Source organism: Bactrocera latifrons, unplaced genomic scaffold (genome assembly GCF_001853355.1).
Source record: "Bactrocera latifrons isolate USDA-ARS-PBARC rearing strain unplaced genomic scaffold, ASM185335v1 scaffold_206, whole genome shotgun sequence".
NCBI classification, from domain to species: Eukaryota; Metazoa; Arthropoda; class Insecta; order Diptera; family Tephritidae; genus Bactrocera; species Bactrocera latifrons.
The window spans coordinates 205,462-226,747 of NW_017535586.1; the positions used below are offsets into that span (position 1 = coordinate 205,462).

General features: G+C 32.7%; 2 protein-coding genes across 14 annotated transcripts in view; one reads left to right on the forward strand and one right to left on the reverse strand.

Annotated features, from left to right (window-relative positions):
* On the forward strand, positions 1 to 17,413 carry LOC108968180 (embryonic polarity protein dorsal). Of its 13 annotated transcripts, XR_001993313.1 has the most exons (10): positions 481 to 1,050; positions 8,791 to 9,210; positions 9,329 to 9,507; positions 9,600 to 9,991; positions 10,338 to 10,416; positions 13,218 to 13,307; positions 15,377 to 15,439; positions 15,522 to 16,120; positions 16,196 to 16,589; positions 17,329 to 17,413. XR_001993313.1 is itself a non-coding variant. In XM_018932008.1 (9 exons), exons 2-9 carry the CDS (start codon positions 8,813 to 8,815, stop codon positions 16,502 to 16,504), a joined length of 2,109 nt encoding a protein of 702 aa, XP_018787553.1. In that variant the 5' UTR covers positions 481 to 1,050; positions 8,791 to 8,812; the 3' UTR covers positions 16,505 to 16,799. The 13 variants fall into 13 exon arrangements, 12 of the variants coding, with proteins under 12 accessions (XP_018787543.1, XP_018787542.1, XP_018787544.1 ...); XM_018932008.1 differs by lacking the exon at positions 17,329 to 17,413 and having other exon boundaries at positions 16,196 to 16,799; XM_018932009.1 differs by lacking the exon at positions 17,329 to 17,413 and having other exon boundaries at positions 16,199 to 16,799.
* Positions 17,214 to 21,286, reverse strand: part of LOC108968183 — a 14,456-nt gene continuing 10,383 nt past the window's right edge. Inside the window, exons 2-6 of the mRNA XM_018932015.1 lie at positions 20,565 to 20,824; positions 19,455 to 20,148; positions 19,030 to 19,386; positions 18,827 to 18,960; positions 17,214 to 17,590 (exon numbers count right to left, since the gene is read on the reverse strand). Of these exons, the coding sequence (XP_018787560.1) occupies positions 17,308 to 17,590; positions 18,827 to 18,960; positions 19,030 to 19,386; positions 19,455 to 20,148; positions 20,565 to 20,803 (1,707 nt within the window). The 5' untranslated portion in view covers positions 20,804 to 20,824 and the 3' untranslated portion in view covers positions 17,214 to 17,307. The remainder of the gene's footprint in view (positions 17,591 to 18,826; positions 18,961 to 19,029; positions 19,387 to 19,454; positions 20,149 to 20,564; positions 20,825 to 21,286) is intronic.

Below are 21,286 nucleotides of genomic sequence, written 5' to 3' on the forward strand. Positions count from 1 at the left end.
ATGTATGGTTGTACAAAGCGATAGCCGCGATGATAACCCTACGTAACATGTAACGTACAGCAACAATGATAGTAATAAAGGGAGGTGGCTTAGAGAGTGTAGAGCACCGAAGCTCTGGAATGGGCAAGACTCTCAAAATTTTTAAGAGATCGGCTTATTGAAAGTTGTAGCTTTAGTCTGCATTTCGCTTTCACGCCGTTTCGTTCACATTTGTTGTTGAGTTCACAGTGACGGAGTGTTTAAATGTCATTGACGTGTTTAAAAATTTGTTAATTTGTGTTTATCGAACCAATTTTTTCATAATTGATTCTGTGAGTGAATATACCCTTCTGAAACGAGTGAATTGCAAAGAAAAGTGATTTATATAAGTTACGAACATTATAAAGCAAAAAAATATTGATTAAATGTATACCACGCGAATATATTTATGATATTGCTTTGCTAACGGATTGGCATACACACACATGTGCACATACGTACACACATTTCCACATATAGAATATATAATATAAAGAAATATGTAGCCATAAATATAGTATATGCATATGTATGTGGTAGCATGCTCACAGTCAGCCGATTGATCCTTTTCCTCGAGATGCTGTTGGAAGAAAAATAAGCAGCTAATGCTCATAAATTTGATGTTTTTCAGTCTAGACAGGAATTTCTAGTTGCAAACTGGTAAATTTCCCGTCTATTTTGATGCTCCACTGCATTGGTGTATGTTTGTAAATACCTACATAAACATATACGAATATAAATTTTATATTATACATTCAGTGCAATTACGGCTTATTTATACCGATCACGTATTCCCGTCAACGAAAAAGAGTTACTAGTAAATACTATACATGCTTAATAAACAAACATATGTATGTATAATGTGTCGGTAAGCGTAAATCTACTGAGAGTAAAAGAATATGATATATGAATATGTGAGAACAAGTGAAACAGTGAACTAGAAATTAATACTAAAAATACCCACAATTAGAGAACCTGGAGCAGCTTGCTTGATTAGATTAAAAAGTACAATCACTGAAAATGAAAATAAAGGTAAATCTACACATCTCAAATTTGTCACACACAAAATGTTATTATAGATTCAAGTTTAATTTTTGTATTGGTTTTTATATGCAAATTTAGCAGATTTTGAAACATGGTTATCAAAGACAGCACTTTTTATGTTTTTTATATTTCTGATTTCGTAAACAGCTTCATTAATACATGTCCAGTCCAAACGGATATTTGTTGTTAATGCTAAACGAATCATTACTATTGAAAATATCGTCACCAACTATCAAAAGCAAACATTTACATAAATATTTATTTGTATTCACGTTTCTAAGTCAATATGATAAGCTTAGAAGCAAAGTAAAAATTATAAGATTGGGTATTATTCTGGACTTTCCCACAAGCTTCATTATGATTGACTCACAACACACAACTCGGCAGCACAGCTACTTGTTGGATCATGCTTTGCTCATTTGAACATTTACGAGTACATATGTACATTTATTTCAATTATCAAATATCAACAGCAATATCTACATACATACATACGTATCAACTCAGTAATAGTAATAATAAAATACATACATATTAAATATGTTTTCTTAAAATAGTTAAGCAAATAATTTAGTAACACCAACAAAATTGGTCCTAATTTAATTGTTGATGGAAATGCGCGTGTATGGATTGTATATAAAAGCGAATGATTTTATGCAAAAAACAAAACATTTTTTAAGAAATATTTAGAAGTTGTCTATTTTTTCACACGTTACTCCAATCAGATTATTCGATTCGATTGGGTTCCGAAGTTATAAAATCTTTCTTTCTACTCGTAAGTGAGACGGTCGTGTCGTAAACGTATTAGGTATAACAAAGCAGAGCGCAAGACAGGTTTCGGCTTCCAAAACGGACTATTGCAAAAAAAAAAAAAACAGTAAAATGCAACTACGACGTAAAGTAGTTATCTACATACATATATACTATATATGTACATATTGTATATTCAAATGTGCATATAAAATTATTTACAAGAAAATAATGAAATGAACACATGTAAATATGAAGGTGATGTGTCAAAATGTTATAATACTATATTAATACTAAAAATTATCTGTATATCTCTTTTGTAAAAAAATATTCTATAAAAAAATATATCTCTTTAAAAATTTTCAAATCTTTTCTTTGTCAAGTTTTGATTATTTTTATAATATTTAATCAAACTTTTTACATGGTGAATAATGCACCATTACTCATCATGAAGTAATAAATGCAAAACGTATAAACAAACATTTATTAATTTTTTAACCTCACTGCGTATAACATACGTATGTACATATTATATGTATGTATGTTTCTTTCACGCGATGATCGTTATTGAAATCAATCAGTTAATCCAATTAAATGGCTTAGATTACGTAGGTACATAGCAAGACGTATGTAAATAGTACGGTACTTATAAAAAATTCAAATGTTCATGCCATATTTTTCACTGTATATTAAATTCTGCAAAATGCCAACCAAAGAGTCACGTTGTATTGCGAAATTTAAACACTGCAATGAAGGCGTACTACGATTATTGTGATTTATTAACGTTTTTACTTAAAATGCGATCAGCACCATATCTTTCGAGAACAATCAATATAAATTTGTCAAAATGCTTACAAATACCGATACTTTTTACCATTACTCTCTTCGTCTTTTATACAGCCAAACTTTGTTATCATGCTTGAGAAAGCTTTTAACAGTCCGCTTTTTTGCCTGTAATTAACAATAAAACTGCAAAAGCTTTTCTAGTTTCAATGCTCACTAGTTTCGAATGAAGAGAACATTGAATGTGTATTTGAAATGATTCTTCGATTACCGGCTCATAGGGGGCAACAGAGCCATATTAATAATAACAAAAACATCAAATACTTGCTATCGCATACGCTTACGCACAATGTTCTATGGTATATGGTATGGTATGCAAATAAATGCTAATAATTTTGGGAATAATCTTTAAAGAGAGTACACCCGGATATTCTCCATAAGGTACAATTGAGAATGCATTAATTTTCAACACAGGAGCTTTAGGATGCTATTATACATTCAAATGTAAGATATAAATATTTAAATAACGATTTGAATCATTGTTTACATTTCTCTTCAAAGCCCTTTTGAACATTTTTTTTCACGTAAAGTCTCCTGGATATCATTGTCAATAATCGCGAACTCATTCTGCACTTGTCACATTTTGTGCAGGGTACGTATTAATATGAGTGTACATAGGTATATATAGTACATTCATATGTACATATGTATCTCCATAGACAAATGAGTATTACTCCAATAACAGCAAGTTAAGTCATTTACAAGAAATTGCTAAAACCAAACCGAGCGATACACCAACCGGTGCCACTCGCATGCATACTACCGTATATACATACATACATAACAGACATTTTGGTGCGCGTCCAAAATAGGTGCAAAAATTTCCAACTCAATTCATTGTCGACTTAACTTCAATGGTGAACGGTTGTGATCGCGGCTTATTAATCAAACATACATACGATGTATACCCGTTTGTATGAAGCTAGAAACTGCTACAAATGGAATAAATATAACAGTATTTTAACTTCAGTGTCCACCATGTTACAGTGTTCGTGTTAAAAAGTGGCAAGATTTTAATTTTAATAAAATATTTAACTGATAAACGTACATAATATTTTACATACATACGTATATATGTACATACATATGTTTTGAATATTTTAACAACAAACCCAGGTGTTGTGAGAGCTTAAACTGACGAAAAGCTTAACGCGGACAACCAATCATAAAGCATATGTTTGTACACATTTTTTTTTGGGAATATGAGAACAGGTGACTGAATATCTACATATTTATTAATGTACATATATCCTCGAATGTTGCATGTATAACAACAAATTGGATAAATAATTTTAAGATAACAAAATATGGTAAATATAAGAATATGTAGATTTGTTGCATAATTGAATTAAATCGAACGGAAACGAATATAAGGAAAATATTCTATATGTATGTATGTATGTTCTTTTTGTAAATATAAAATATAGTAGTAATTAATGACAGCTAAATTTATTACATAATATTCTTATAACAGTCTCTTACTTTGAAAGAAGGCCAAATATTAGGAGATTCAGCAATATGGATAAAACTTGTATTTTCTTTACATACCACACATGTTCTGGTATATTCAGATCAATATCTTAAAAAACTGAGCCTAGTTCGCGTATATATGGACGTACAGACGAACATGCCTAACTCGACTCAGCGCGTCACGCTGATCGTTTATATATGGAAACTTATTATATTCTGTCAGGGCATACAAAATAATTTATTCTGAATAGAATAACTAATTCTTTTATCTTATAACTGGGTTGTCTACGATGTAGCAATTGTGAAATGCTTTCGGGGAAATTCATATTTCAATATTACTTACATACATATGCATAAAAAGTTCAAAATTGCATTAATAATTAATTTATAATAAAAAATCGTGAAGATACATATATGTACATATGTATGTATTAATCGCATTCTCAGGATAACGGAAAAGTGTTGATTACTCATAATTTGTTTACAAAAATATAAAAATGCCTTACTGGAAATTGGTATCTAAGTTTACATGGGTACATAACTCTTAGATATTCGAGTACTTGCGAAGGCAATATCGTATAAAATCTATATAGTTGAGTTTTACTTTCGTCAAAGCCATTTTAAAATTTAAACACATTTCTTTTAATATTGTTCATTGATAGCAACTTTCTGGGTGATAAAATGTTTCCAAAACATGTTGTCAAACTACATATTTTATTATTACATTTTTTATATTTGTATCTTTATGATTAGTACTCAATCATACATGGAATAAAAACATGGTTTTTGAAAATTTTTTTTCAACAGTAGTCGTTTGTCCACAGCTTTGCCGCGTGAATTATTTATCTTTTTGGCATGTTCTCATGGTATCTATGCTTTTGAAATTTTTTTCTCAATGAAAGTAGAATTAGTGAGTCATTAATAAAGAATTCAATTTTCTAGGTAAATACCTAAATATTCTCGTATTTAGAAATGTATTTATTAAGAAATATACATATATGTACATACTTATTTTCTATTCACGTGTTATGTGGATACTTACGTATATAACAGATAGTATATAAATACCCTGCCGTGGGATAAATCAAAGTTTATATTATTACTAACATTATTACCAGTGTGACACCAATTCCCAACATGTTTAGATTTGACTCAGAACCGGACAACCAAATTCTAGTTAGCAATTCCTTTTTTAGATATAATCATAAGTTAATGTAAGTATAAGAAAGTAGTTTAATCAAACGATAATAATTTTTCCAAATGCAATTTTTTCATGGGGTATATGTACATATTCTACGTTAAGCAGATACACAGAAGTCATACGTACACACTTATGTGTTGGCTTTAGCAATTCTGCAATATTTTGAATTATTTTTGTTCAAAAATTCACACATTCAGTATTCGACGCCAAAACATGGCGCATGCATTGCTAGGCAAACGGCAATTGGACAACTATATTACATTTTTATTGCCTTGAACTAGAATTAGCGACGTTTTGTGAGTTTTAAAAAATTTCGCACAAACTTATAATATTATTCCGGCATATTAATATTATCGAAGAAAACACTTTCGCGCGCATGAGTTTGATAAAAATCACTTTCGGTAATTAAGGAATTAAGTACTTCATCCTATCAACAGTTCTGCCAGTACATTGCCGTATAATTAGTGTTTTTGATGTATCAAGTTTTATGACTTACAAGCACGGTTACAAGCCTATATAAGCATATACATATGTATATGGTGGTGATCAGTTTCAACAGCTTCACTCTTTGTCTATTACTGCGCCATCACAATTAATTTACATATGAGTTCCTAGAAAGAACAGTGCAACCCACAATTGGCCACGATTTTAAGGTCAGATGGAAATTAAATCTTCGCTTCGTTATCTATCTTTAAGTAGTCTCAACTTATCTTATACTACAATAAAATATGTGCAAATTAAATGAAATTATAAGCAAAAAAAAATTCAAAGTAATTATATACAAATGCCATTTTTGACTAGGAAGAAAAAAATTATGAGAAAAATTGAAAGTTCTTATCAAAAGAAAAGTAAAAACTCAACTAATGTTATTGCAGATAATACCAACTACGTACGCTCTTTTCTCTAACTTTACCATCATGCATAAACCAAAATTAAGGCTCTATCTAAATGCGGGATTGTGTGTTATCACTAGATTGGAAAGTATATAATTTACAAACTTATAGAGTAAAACAATATTAGTGTATGAATATAAAGAAAAAATATTTTTAGGCATAAAATCTGCATATGAAAAAATAAATACATATTCTACTAGTTGACAAGATGTAGAAGTTTTAAAAGGCCCCCAAACGCGATAATTTAAAGTTTTTTTTTCGATTTGAAACATTGGCTTGGTTCCAAATAGAATATTTGCTTATATGTGCCCAATATATATTTACCATATACATATGTATATAATTATATATTTTTAAACGAAATGACGTTATTTGTATTCTTTTCTCCATATTTACTACAAATTTAGTTAAAAATTCGAACGAGAACGTAGTTTGATAGGAACATTACCGAACAGGCATAATAATTGCTTTCCAAATACCTCGTCTTTTTATTTATGCATATGTACATAAGTATGTATTTATGTGCGTACATATGTATGTATACTATACTTATTCCAAAATAATTGCTAAAAACCAAATGTATTGAATGTGTGATTATCTACTGGTGACACGTGGGTACAAATGCTACCAGCGCTTTCTTTCGCAATATTTTTGCCGTTCTCAAAACGAAAGAGTGAGGATGTCCAGGTGTTGATTATTTTTTGTTTTTGATAGTAAACAGTTTTATTAAGCTCAATAACAGTATGGAAAAAAGGCGCAGTTGTGGTATCTGCAAATTTTGTTTGAATCTTTGAAGTGCGCTCTTTTTGACCCCTATGGAAACCTTCTATGAAAATAACATTAAGAGAGATAAATTGGTGTGACGATCTATTTTTGATGATTTACGTAATTGTCTAGACGCCAACATTTTGAAACTCATGGTAGTCTTTGTAGATATACTTCTCATAATAAGTGTATGTATAGCTACACACTAGATCGAGTAAATGGTCCAACAATATTAATATTGTATGCATGGTCATACATACAATCATTTGTACATATGTATGTATATACATACATGTGTCATTACCGCCATTTCGAGAAGTGACGTCGATTATGAGGACGTCAGAAGGCTGTTTTCCTCATTCATGTGTAGTTAGGTATATATGTATGTATGTATACATTATATTTTATATAAAGTTTTCTTTTGCATTTTATTATGCATTTAAATGTTTATTTTAATAAAATATTATGCATTTCATTATAATTATTAATGCGTTTACAACTTGGTGCCTTAGGTGAGCTTTTCGTCCAATTTAGAGTTTGGGTATGTGCTTGCGAACTGACTGTCGACTATTCACAAACGGCGATTTATTAACCAAGTCTTAGATAAATACACACATATTTTTATACTAACACGTTTATTAACGAATTCTTTGGGAAATTTACGTGTTCAATTACCTACATACGTACATATGTTAAAGTCATTTTGAACAAGGTGTATCTGCATATAGTTACATACATATATGTATACATACATCTACAAATAAAAGTGTACCCGGCAGAAAAACGTAAAAGTACTAAAGAAACAATTTACATTTAGAATTTCCTGGTCAAGATCGAATTAGTCAAAAAGGGTCAGACTTTCTACATACATATATGTATATAATTTTTCAAAGTTTCATCAGAGATAAATACTAGTTTGATCAGGTATTAAATGCCAGTCGATGTATGGAAAAATAAGAATAGTTGGAATTGTGGCTCAAGCAGTTTGATTTGAGTATATGAATACATTTCCATTCGGCTAAGTATGAAAATACATATGTATGTCGAATAGGCGTTTTTCACATGCATGTATAGTACATATGTGCATGGAGAATATACCATATGCGTATCAATGATAAGTATGTAATATTACGTTCAATAAAATATAGTTTTAAATCATAAAATTTTACAAAAATTTCAAATGCTATTCTCTAGGTACATATGTACATACATATACCTATGTAATGACTACATGAATACATTGGCATATGTTTTAATATTTTCGCATTAATTTTGTGCTGATTTATTTTTCTCGGAGGTACAAAAAATGTATTTTTGGCTTTGTTGTCGATTCTGGCTGTCGGTTCTCTCTTTTTCACGACATATGTACAAAATTTGATTCGTTTTCGCGCATCCGCGGTTCACCTCTCGCAGGTCGGAGATGGTTGAAAGCGTTTTTGAAAATAGTTGAGATTTAGTATTTGCCGACTCCTTACATCGTGATCAACAGAAATATATTCTGAGGGAAAGAGATAGACTTGGGGAAACTCGCAACATTTGTCTGCGTTGGGAGAAGTAATCGAATTTATTTTTGGTGTACAATTCACAATTTTGCTGTATAGAGTGTGGAAGAGATCAAAGAGACAACGTTAGCGAAAAACTTAAGCATGTCAGAATAATAATAATATATCCAAGGCCTAGAGATTTATATATTATATAGTTCTTTTGAAATATTGTACAAATCTTTTGTTAATTTGATATGAAATTGTTAAATGTAACCGTAATTTGACTAAATTCAATGTAAACTATTCTCTTCTTTATTTTCAGTTAATTATTTTAAGTAATTATTATGTATCCTAGCCAAAGTAACGCCAATATAGGAGGGGGCCCAAGAGTAAGCCCGAATGAGGAGCATTTGCAACATCAATCCCCACAGCATCAGCAACAACAAAATATGAATTATAATACGGACCAAACGAAGCAACAACATACTGACACTACGTCTTCATCTCAGCAGCAAATAAACCCAAATAAAAAAATCGCTAAAAAGGCGTACGTTAAAATTGTGGAACAACCTGCAAGCAAAGCATTGAGATTTCGTTATGAATGCGAGGGTCGTTCGGCTGGTTCTATTCCAGGTGTGAATTCGACCCCGGAAATGAAAACTTTTCCTACCATCGAAATTGTTGGTTACAAGGGGCGAGCAGTAGTGGTCGTCTCTTGTGTGACCAAGGACGCACCCTACCGGTAAGAAACTATGTGTATTTTTCCTTATTATTTTATGTAAATTTACTTCTAAAAACCAAGGAACTTAAATATTTATCTGGTTAGAGAAATTTTTTAAAATTTACAATTTCTGCTTTAGTCCTCATCCTCACAATTTGGTAGGTAAGGAGGGTTGTAAAAAGGGTGTTTGCACCTTGGAAATTAACAGCGATACGATGCGTGCCGTATTTGGTAATTTAGGAATACAATGCGTGAAGAAGAAAGACATTGAAAGTGCCTTAAAAGCAAGAGAAGATATTCGAGTTGATCCTTTTAAAAGTGAGTACAGATGATATCGTTGTTATGCTGGTAGTATGCAATATATGTATAGTATATTCTCATATGTGCCAATATATTTGTTTTTTTCTCAGCTGGATTTTCGCACCGTTTCCAGCCAACTAGTATAGACCTAAACTCTGTCAGATTGTGTTTTCAAGTATTTTTAAAAGGTGACATGGGTCGTTTCACAGTACCACTGCCACCTGTAGTTTCAGAGCCTATTTATGATAAAAAGGCCATGTCGGATCTCGTTATTTGTCGTATTTGTGAGTGTTCGGCTTCGGTTTTAGGGAACACAAAAATTATTCTACTCTGTGAGAAAGTAGCTAAAGAGGATATTGCGGTGCGATTTTTTGAAGAGAAGGACGGTGTTACAATTTGGCAAGCATATGGTCAGTTCGAGCACAGTGATGTTCATAAACAAACCGCGATTACATTCAGGACACCAAAATATCATAATACAAGCATAACAATGCCAGTAGAGGTGAGTCTTTATGTAATAAAGATATATATTTGACTGTGCCTTCCTTATATGAATATCAACTACATGTAAAAAAGTGCCGTACGAAAACATACATACATATTTAAAAGTGTCTAAACTCAAATTTTTGTATACAACCCCCACATATACATATGTAAAGTATTTTGGAATGACTCGAATGGCTTGGAAGTTCAAATTTTAATTGAAAACTTTATGAAAAATAAACTAAAATTTTATAATAAATATGGTATTTGTGAAAGTTTAATTAACATGTTTGCTTTCGTATGCGGCCCGAAATCAAAATTAGTTTCATAAAATATAATCAATCTAATGATTTATGTGTTTGTAGGTATTGGTACAATTGCAAAGACCGTCAGATGGAGCAGTTAGTGACCCCGCGACATTTGAATATAAACCGGCGAAGTCGGGTAGGTATTCCTTAGAAAATTTGCGTCGTATGCTCAAACAGCCAGACGAGTGCGTATTTCAAGAAATATTAAAAACAGTTGATGATAAAGAATTAAGTTTTGAAGAGGCTATAAATTTGGACACATCGACTGCAGAGTCGAATGAAGAGACGAAGGGTTATTTGGAGAACTCTATAACAGTAGAAGCGGCAGAAGCCGATAAACGTCGTAAAGAGAATGAAATCGATGCGATAATCAATGAGAAAGTAAGAGAGTTGGAACAACAGGAACTTAATATGGAACCTGTATATAATAAACAACAGCTTATTACAATATCGAAGAAGTCTAAAATGGAAAATGTTCAACCACAGCTACAAGTTGAACGAGTTGTAAGTTCGCAATTGGAAGAGATGAAATGTACTGGAGCAAAAGAACAGAAGCAACTTTCCGTTAATGATAAAATCAATGAATGGATGAAAAGTAATGAATTACAGGAGAATGAAGGTTCTCCGCCACCTGATGGTGCAGCATCCATTGCTTCTATTGACGAGGATAAAGTTCTTACAGCACTACTCGATGAAGCTGCTGAATTAGACGAAATTTATACACGACATGTGTTTCAACGTGACACATATAAAGCTATGCTCACTGAAACAAATGATAAGAATTCTGAAATAGATGGTCAGAAGAAATGTATGGAAGTAGATGATAGTTTTGATGATGCAGCTACTTATAGCAGTTTGCAGAAAGCTTTTAAGAACCCTGTCGATATTCCTTTGGATGATTTAATGCCACCAACTCCTCCATCCTCTCAACTTGCTCCAGAAGATGCACAGTATGATCGTAATGGAACTTTTGCATTAAGTGCTGATGCTGCAATGGCTAAACTGGAGCAGATTCCTATACCACCATTACATCAACAGCCACGTCAGCAGCAAAGAACCAAGCAAACGGTCTTACCACCGCGTCCATTTCCACCAAAATATTTGTCACCACACATGCACGTGACCGCTGCAGAAGAGGAGAAATTACCCCCTCTTCCACCAAAACGTATACGAAAGCAAGATGGAATTACTGAAAGCAATTCGATTCAAGAGAATATCAACATTGTATCCGATTGCAGATCTCGTTCACCAGCTCCTATTATAATAAAAAAGACTCCAGATCAGTCGCCACTTTCAAAGCGTTTGCCCTCCAAGCCGCTCAACGACAGTAATTCAAATACATTACCTAAACAAAAGAAATCAGGATTTTTCTCGAAGATTTTTTCGCGACGTAAAAGCAGGCCTGACCTCAATCAAAGTGGGGATGTAGCCCAAAATTCCAAGGGCCCTACTCCAAATTTAAGTCGTGAACCAAGTATTTCCCAATTTCTAATGAACGATCCAAATCGCGGATCAGTAAAATCTCTTCAGCCTATATCTTTACCAACAAGCCCCTCAAAAAGCGAATTTAATAAGGGAAATAAGCCAACCCGCCCCGTTGGTCGCAGTGTTAGTAGCGTTTCGGGAAAACGCCCATCTCGTTTGACCGCTGATGTTATACATATACCATTGAAAGGCGACAGTATAAATAGTCTGCCACAAAACGAAGAGTACTCACATGCCAGTACCGTAACGTTAAGCAATACACTTGACCGTAAAACTGTTTCAGCCTTACAACTTGCCGATATTCCACTATCTGAGGGGAATATGGAACTAGTCGCGATAGCTGACCGCCAAAGTTTGCGTAACTTATGCGAAGGGGCTTTCAACGTCCAACTTGATCCCGATGTAGATTTAACAGAAGCAGAACATTTCGCATTATATACCAGCATACCGCCCCAAGCAACAACCAGTGAATTCGACGAAGCTTCCGCGTATTACGCCGCAGTCGATGCGGGGGAGATTTTAACTCCTGATGAAATCGCTAGGCGTTTGGCAGCAGCGAACTGCATCAATTGAAATGAAGAACAATAAGTAAGCTCATCGGAAGCTAGAGGATTTATATAATTAATTTGATGAAATTTGATCATGGATCTTGCATTAATAATGAAAATTAAAGCACTACAAGTATATCGCGCCATGAAGTAGTCTCTTTGACTATCAATCGAAAACTTTTAAAAATATACATATGTACATGCATATATTGCTGTTTACAAAGAAACTCCTAACGAATGATGAAAACACACTGACAAACTACACTTACATATAAATGTAGGTGTATTTATAGATTTTGAAAAGAAAACGATACTACAAAACAATGTCAACGTATTTTTCGGCATTTATGTAGTTTTTGATAAAAAAAATAAAATTTTACTATGCAATCGATTGATTTTATAACAATACCCTGATATTGAATATTTGTAATTTATCGATCTGATACATATTTTATGTAGAGTATTATGCATGTATGTACATACATTAAAATATATATGTATGTGTAAAAATATATACCTACGTACATACATAGGTACATATAATACTGAGATTGTTTGATGAAGTATGCTCTAAATATGGTAATGTGGGCGTCAAAAAAGCGACGGGAAAGAGGTCAAAGTACTTACATATGTATATAAAAATAAGGTATTCATGTATTAAAGTTTCGTCCAAATTGAATATAGATTCATTTATTATATAACAATACAAAATATGGATTGGAATCCCGATCTACTTGTAGTTTTTTATACTATAAAACCATAATATTAAGCCAGATGTATTAGAATTTAAAGTTACACATGTGACTGAATTATTGACGAAGTACTTAAAAGCGAACTTTGTATGAAATTTATACTACTGTTTTTTTTAGAAAAATAAACCAAGAAATAACTCTTTTGATTATAGGACCAGAGGAATTGAGACGAAAACGTCAAAGGACTGATGGCGATACAATGCATTTCTCGCCGCAACAACAAAGTGATCACCCAGGTGGTCGTAAGTGCATTTTGTCTTTTTAATTATATTTTGATTATGAGGTTGATAACGGTGTTGGTGGTATTTGGTTACAATTGGGGTTACAAGAATTTTTTGGTTGTGGTACATAGTTTATAACGAACATGTTGACTCGATTGAATCAGTAAACACACGTATCACACATATGTATGTGTATTAGTGCCTTTAATCATAAATAAAAGTCTAATTCCATTTACACACATTGTATCGTCATGTATCTGTCTTAAATAAGCTCTTGGAATATTACCCAATCTTATACCAGAAACATTTCACTTTAGCAATGTACTTGATCAGTTTGCTGTCATTTTATAAATAAGTAATAAACTGTAATACACTATAAATGATTCTAAAATCCTAAGTAATTGAAATATCATAACTCCAAAAAGTAAATCGATTCGAAGGTATAACATTGCTCAACTATGTTTCTGAAATATTTAGGGCAATTAGCGGTGAGTTGGATTATTTAAATATTTTGAAATTGAAATGCAACGGTCGTGCAATCACACCGTAGTAGATAATATGTGGGTCGTATCTCCTAGATGAGATACATTTCTGATCCCACATCTATTGTGAATTGAGCATACGCTAAAGCACTAGCGTATTTATGCCAAGTGAAAATTGAAGTACTATATTTCTTGTTTTGTAAATCCTTGTATATTGTAAAATATTGTCATGATACTAAAAATTAGCAATTTTGGAACAATACCAAGTAAAATGTGTTACTCAGATGACTTACGTACATACATATGTACATACAAATGAGTAAACCGCTTCACTAGAATATGATATTTTATAGTAGAGAAATAATATATGCATAGTTCATACAGATGAAAATAAAAACAGATAAAAAAAAACAATTAAATTGAAAGAAAACAATATTTCGGTAATAAAAGAATACAAGTCTATTAAAAAATTTTGCAATGCCTTCAATGTTATTTGATTTTCTTCGTTCGAAAAAGGTAAATGAAAAATAATACTTTTTATCAGCAATTAACTTCCATTTGTATACTCATGCACTCCCGTTTTATTCGCACAATATTTTACTGTGCGTAGAGCTTTTTGCTTTAATATCTAAATTTTGGTTTGCTTTTACGCCATGCTAAATATACGATAAATTATCTTTGTTTTTTTTTTTTTTTTGTTTCATTCACAAATATATGTGCATATGTACGTAGTATTATACACAAGTTATGTCTTTACGTAATACACTCCTTGAAAGAATCCACTGTCATGAAAAAAACAATATTTTTTGATAATGCCATAGTTGTTGAAATATTACGAATTATTCCAGATAGTTACACTTACCTTGGTTGAAACTTGTTAATTAAAACTATGAAAGTATAGATGTTATCAAATAACATTAAAGTTTTTAAAGATACCATAATAATATTCCAAAAATAATTATACAACAACCGTGTGATACTCATCATTGGTATATACTATATTATATATTCAATAACCAAATTGAAATAAGAAAATATCGTTATGTTTTCTGATCATTCTGTGTACAAAGTCAATCGCGGTACATCAGAGTTAATACAAATATAGTTTCCACTCGTGAAATATATATATGAAAAGATTTCTAAAATTGGTATACATTTAAATTATTTCATATTTTAATAGTTTTTCGAATTTCTTAAAATGAAAGTATATGTTAGAATAAAGTATATGCAGGCGTATTCTTTAGTATATTAACGGAAAAGGTCTTATAGTCCCCAATGCGAAATATTGAGGTACTTAGAAAACGCCAACTCAGAAAATGCTAAATTTTCCTCTATCTAATGTTATCCAAGCGGAGCAAAATTCTCCAATTGAATTCTAATATAGCTCTCTAAAAAGATTGTAATGTGAAATTGAAATTACCTTGTTAGGCAATTACATTCAATTTTGATTATTTGATTTTTGCACCACTCTTCAAAGGACTCGTTTAGTTCGTCAATAAGTATAAGAGGATTTACTTCCGAAATCACCATCACTTTTCATTTCTATATGTCGTATTTATTCTACGCAATGTTTTTTTGTTTCGTATTTAATGCTTCTTTATTTTCCAGCCAATTTAGGCATGACAAATTGGAATACACCCAATATACCAGCGATTAAGACAGAGCCAAGAGGTAAGAAATGCATTTATAAATATTAAGAGAACTATCTATATTCTATTGGACACGCATGCTATAAGTTTATATTGATTTGTAGAAGCATCACCCCAACCATTTAACTTATATCGTGGAACTACGGAGATGACTCCATCTCCTCAGCCTTTATCACCGCCGAATAATAACAATCATCCAAATACACCATCACCATACAACATGACTGCAGGAGGAAATACACCATTGATGTCGCCTAGCCATCAATATCAAGGGAGCACTGCGGTAGGGAGAGTTCCATCAAATACTGATACAATGACCATTCCACTAGAGATGCATAACGAGTTTAACTCATATAGAGGTGGCCAGCCACAGCCAGTACAACTCCATTCGCGGCAGTATGTACGTCATTCTGAACTGCCACAACAGCAGGACTCACATCAACAACCACAGCATAATCAGCATCAGTCACAACACCAGCAATATCATAATCTTCTTTATGGCAATACAGAGGCAACAAATTGGGAGGAGAAGTATTCTAATGTGCTGCCGGTAATGGGCAATATGAGCACAGCAGCCATAGCAATGAATAATCTTAATCCAAACAACAACCAGTTCAATTTGCAAAATTTGTTAACGGCGACAGCCACTGCTATGTCAGCTGCAACTCAGAATCCGCATTGGAATTTTCCACCAAATCACGAGGTGCTTAAAGAAATAAAACTATTTTTTAATGTGAAATAAATTTTACCTATATGAAATAAATTTTACCAATCCTAGCAGAATGCACAACTGCAGCAACAACATCAGCACCAAATCCAAATTCAACAACAGCAGTCATCGCAATCACCATTCCAACAACCATCGAATAACAATCACGATGCGACAATGGTAAACTTGTCAAGGACCAACAACGCAAACATTGCGAACATTGTTGATACTGTCGGAGACGGCGATCAGGGACCAACGATAAGTAACTTATTGAATTTCGATAGCGGACAGCTTGTGCACATCAATTCTGAAGAACAGCAAATGCTTCGACTCACCTCCGAAGAACTCAGACTCTCCAATTTATCTATATCGTCGTGACGATGAAGTATAGTACATCACTAGTTTAAGGAAAACTATTATTGCATATTATTTTTGGCCCCAAACAGCATCAACTCACATAAGGGTATGTATGGGTTGATGTTTAAGGTGATTAAAAAAATAAATGCCATACGTACATATCACGTAATAGCACCTCTTACGGGCCCCTTATAGATATGCGAGAGAAAAACTTACGAAATTAAAATATGTGCTTAGTCATTGAGTTGTGCTTAGGTTTCATCGTTTTCTATTGTATGTAGTATATTGATCCAAAAATTAAATAACAAATTATTGATCTTTTTCTTTCAATTTCAAGCACTGTAGCTGTAAACGTAAGTGTTTTTGTTGTAACGGCATGTACTAAATGTTAGTAGATTTCTCTTGCAATAGGCATTGGCCGATGACGCTAAATATTGATTGGACCACCTTCGTATAAAGTATTTTCTTTCAAAAGAAAAGTAGGCGGATCGGCCGTAAATTATCCCTTCCTTACCTATTTATTTTCCCTTAACAACATGAATAATGTTCGGTTTGGACGCATTGGAAACATTTCTGCGAAGCGCGACTATTATTCAGGATTAATTATTTCTGGAGATATTTACTCAGCGTTATTTTTTATTTGTCTTGTCCAACGTTTATTGTATAGTGCATATACATATGTACTTACGATTTTCTTACATTTTGCTAAATGTATGTACATATATGCAGCATCTTTTCGTCAATTCAAAACAAAATATATAAAATAATAAAATAAATTAAAGAATATCAATTAAAAGTAAAAGGAAACTGCTCTCTAATCATTGCTAACGTTTAACAATATTTAGTGCCTTTTCGAGTGTGAGGCCAAACGGAAATGTTGTAATCTTCGGTGGTGGTGTCGCGGGTAGTGTACAATAAGCAATCCAATGTACCAGATGCAGAGTGGCACGTTGATATGCAATCGAATTGTTCCAGCAACTACGTATACGGTTCCCCAATGTAGCAGCCAAACATTGTTGCAGAGTTTCTACTTCGCGGGATAGATTTGCGACTTCTTTGCGCAAATGTGACTCCACTTCTAAGCAATTGTCCAAAATCAGCGTTTTCCTTAAAAGCAGTACAAATGAGTAGAGTATGGTATTCAATGTGATATGTATAGGAAATACAGCAATTTTAAATATACTAAACTAGTATGTTATGGTTTTAAATACTTGTATATAAATAAATAAGCCTGTATATGTAAAAGCCTCCAAATAAAGGTCATAAAGGTTTTGATGTTATTTATAATGCACTCCTCTCTGGTGTTCAACTTGGTGTTAATAACAACAAGCTTATAGTACAATTCGGCAGCCAGTAATTGAGATTACTCTGAGGCTATATGGTTAGTATTGAATAATGTTAATTTGTTTCAAAATAATACTTACATACTAAATTCTACTGATGGAAAGATGAATGTCTGTAATGTTATTGATACACTGTCCGTGAAAATTCTGGCATATACACCTCTATATATGTATGTATGTATGTGAGTATAAGTATGTAGTTTTTAGGATACGTTCTTCAGGAAAAAGAATTGTCTTGAATAAATACTGTTTATTGGATTATGTATGTGCATATCGCTCATGATAGTGTCATAACTCGAAAAACTCGATTTTTAAGAAGAGCAGTTGTAGGTTTTCAATTATCTCTTATGTAGCAAATATAGCAAAATACCAGAAGTTAACATACATATATTAGACAAAACGCTAAGCATAAGATGGCTAAGATGAGTGTAGTAAAGGATAAACGTCTCCCACTTTGAATTATGGCGTTATTATTTTAAAATTAAAAGCAATTTCGCTGTCATAAGTTGAATGTTATTGCTGAGAAACGTCATTCGACGATTGTAATTTTAAAAACAAAACTGTCCCAAATCACAATAATACTGTTTACAAGAAATTTAGCAATTTGAGAAATTTAATTATCTTTTTGCCAATATCGCATAAAATGTCTCATTCTTCTGACAATTCTGGCTAACTGAGATGTGTCGTTGTTATGGTTAAAAAAATGCGACATAAATGAAATTGCACATTCTTATCTCGACGGTTTATTTTACCACGCATCAGAATGCAATCTTGACACATTTACACATTTCTGCATACTCAACTTAAAAATAGTGTTTTTGAGTTACGACACTATTCATGTAAATGAGCGATATGTACATACGTATTAAAATATGAAAAATGATTAACAGAACAGAAAATTAACAAAAATATAAAATTCTTAGTTTGATTCAATTTATTCGTATAGTTGCGTTAAGATCAAATTAAGAATTCATCTTAATATCATTTACACAATACTCACTGTTTCAATTCATTTATTTCCCATTCAAACGACTCCAGCTTAGTGAGCGCAGTGGTTAAAGCATCGTTCTTCTCCTTAATATCATTCTGTAAATTTTCTTCCTTTTGCAAGGATTCATTATTTACTTCACAAATCTGAAATAGTACATTGTCCGAAAATAAGTGATAAAATAGAATTTACAGTATGCATTTTCAGCAGTTTACTTCATTAATTAATTCTTTCTTCTGTGCTTCTAGGACTTGCACTTTACGTTGCTCACTGGACAAATTCGCGTGTAACTCCCTCTGTTGAGCCATTGCTTTAAATAGGTCAGACTTTGTCTGAGAAAGTATTGCATTGAGGCCGTCAAATTCTTGTTCTTTGATTTGGATTTGTTGTTCGAGTAGTGCTTTGTCCGCCTTTAAACTAATAAGTGAAGTCGTAAGACTCTCGCAAGAAGATTTGGTGTTGTTTATATCTTCTAAGGATCGCTTCAGCTGAATACTAAGCTCATCATTGCGTTTCTGTTCAACACGAAAGAGGGTATTGAACACATGGAGCTGGTTCTTCGCTTTAATTGACTTTTAGAGTAGAAAATTTTACGAAATCCATGTTTAACAAATAAATAGAAACACAATCTTAGACTTACACCACGTTTTAGGTTGTTTACCTCCTCCATAAGCCGTTTTACTTCGTCTCGCCGCTTTCGCCAAGCGTTTAACATGATAGTTGCAAAAATACGCATTCCGGCTACCTTTGGATCGCGATCCTGAATTACATAATAATAATTGTTCTGATCGAACATTTTGTTTACCAATGAAGTTTGGCTGGATACGCCCATGAGACCTGCTATATCAGAGGCTCTATTCGGCATTAAATCACTGGGATTTGTTGAAAGTCCACCCAGCGATTGCGATTGTGGGGAAGCTAATAACGAGTAATTGTTGGCATTTTCCCGACGTGTACGCTTCAAATCCATTTGCGTAATCGACTTGCGGATACGAAAATTCAAAATAGCTGCTGTATTTTGACCTCGCAAGTAGAGTTCAGTTGTAGATGAGTTTGATTTTCTCGTGGCAAGTTCGAGATTTCGGGAAATATGATTTCTACACTGCTGCAGTTGCACCAAATTCGAAGTGGTCGAAGGCTGCACTTCAGTTTCAAATATTGTCGTTTGTTTTCTGAGCTTGTATTCACGATTGTCTACCTGAACTTTTGACTTTGGAGATAAGGTGCAGAATACGTTTGTTTTAGATAAAGTGGACGATGGGGACGGCTTTCGTAACAAGACACGAGGAATTTGAGATTTCAAACAGAGCGTAGTGGTGTTCTTTTGCTGCACACTGTGTAGATATTTTTTGAGTGAGGAGGGCGTGTACGAAAAAACATAGGATTAATCTGGGTGGATAATAAACTCTGATTTTTTCCTTATTTTATTATACAAGTGTCTTTTTAATTCGATGTATACCAATATTATTTGATTATCGAACTATTAGCGAAATTTTAATGCAATTCTGTTGCACAAAGAAAACCCGAAAATTTTTATATTTACTGCTTTTGAAATTTTCAGTGTCGAAAAACTGCACAATAGAGAACTGACTGAAAAGTCATAGCTCAAGTTGCTATAAACTTATGTATGTATGTGCATAAAAGTTTATAAAAAGTAAGTGAAGTTAAACGAATCTTAGCAAGTAACCTAAAACTTTTGTGTATCAAAAAAATTTATTCGAAAATTATGTCACAGCCCTGCAATACTCACCCAACTTTTAAAGCCACTTTTTTTTGATTTCGTCGTCCAATAGATTTGCGCGACTTTTTAATCTTACATGTATGCATCGGACACCTAGTTGAATTCTCAAGAGGGCTTCCAAGCTCCCCATTAGGGCTCGGAATTTCATTAGTAGAGGTTATTGATCGATCAGTAGAGACTCCGTCCGCTTCGCTTAAATTTTCAATGGCCAAAGTTAGAGGTGGAATAGTGGTGAGTATTTCAGGCATATTGAATAATAAAACTTGAAGCTGTGGAAATTAATTATTTCTGAAGATGTTAATAAATGCAATAAATAAACAGATACAAATTGAATTGAGTTTGACACAGTTTTCGTTTTATGTTCTAAGAGTTTTTAAATTCTTTACTATGATCATTATTATTCCTTATTGCAAAGTGTATTTGTTGTGAAGTATTTCTTAACTTTTCGAGATCTTTGTAAATAGTTAAGCGGTAAGTAGGGTAATCTGGCGTTTTTTTTTAATTTTTTTTTTTTCATAGAAATTTTTATTCTGCAATAGAATTTTTTTCACATATCATAAGGTATATCGTGGAGTGTATAAACAAATTTTTTCGGAATTTTTTGATGATATCTCTCGGAGAAATGGCTGTGTGAATGAGATGAGTTTTTTCACTAGCGGATACGATTTCTACTGTTTGGATCATCTGAGACAAAAAACCTCAATTTATTCTGAAAAAGTACGTGAATGGTA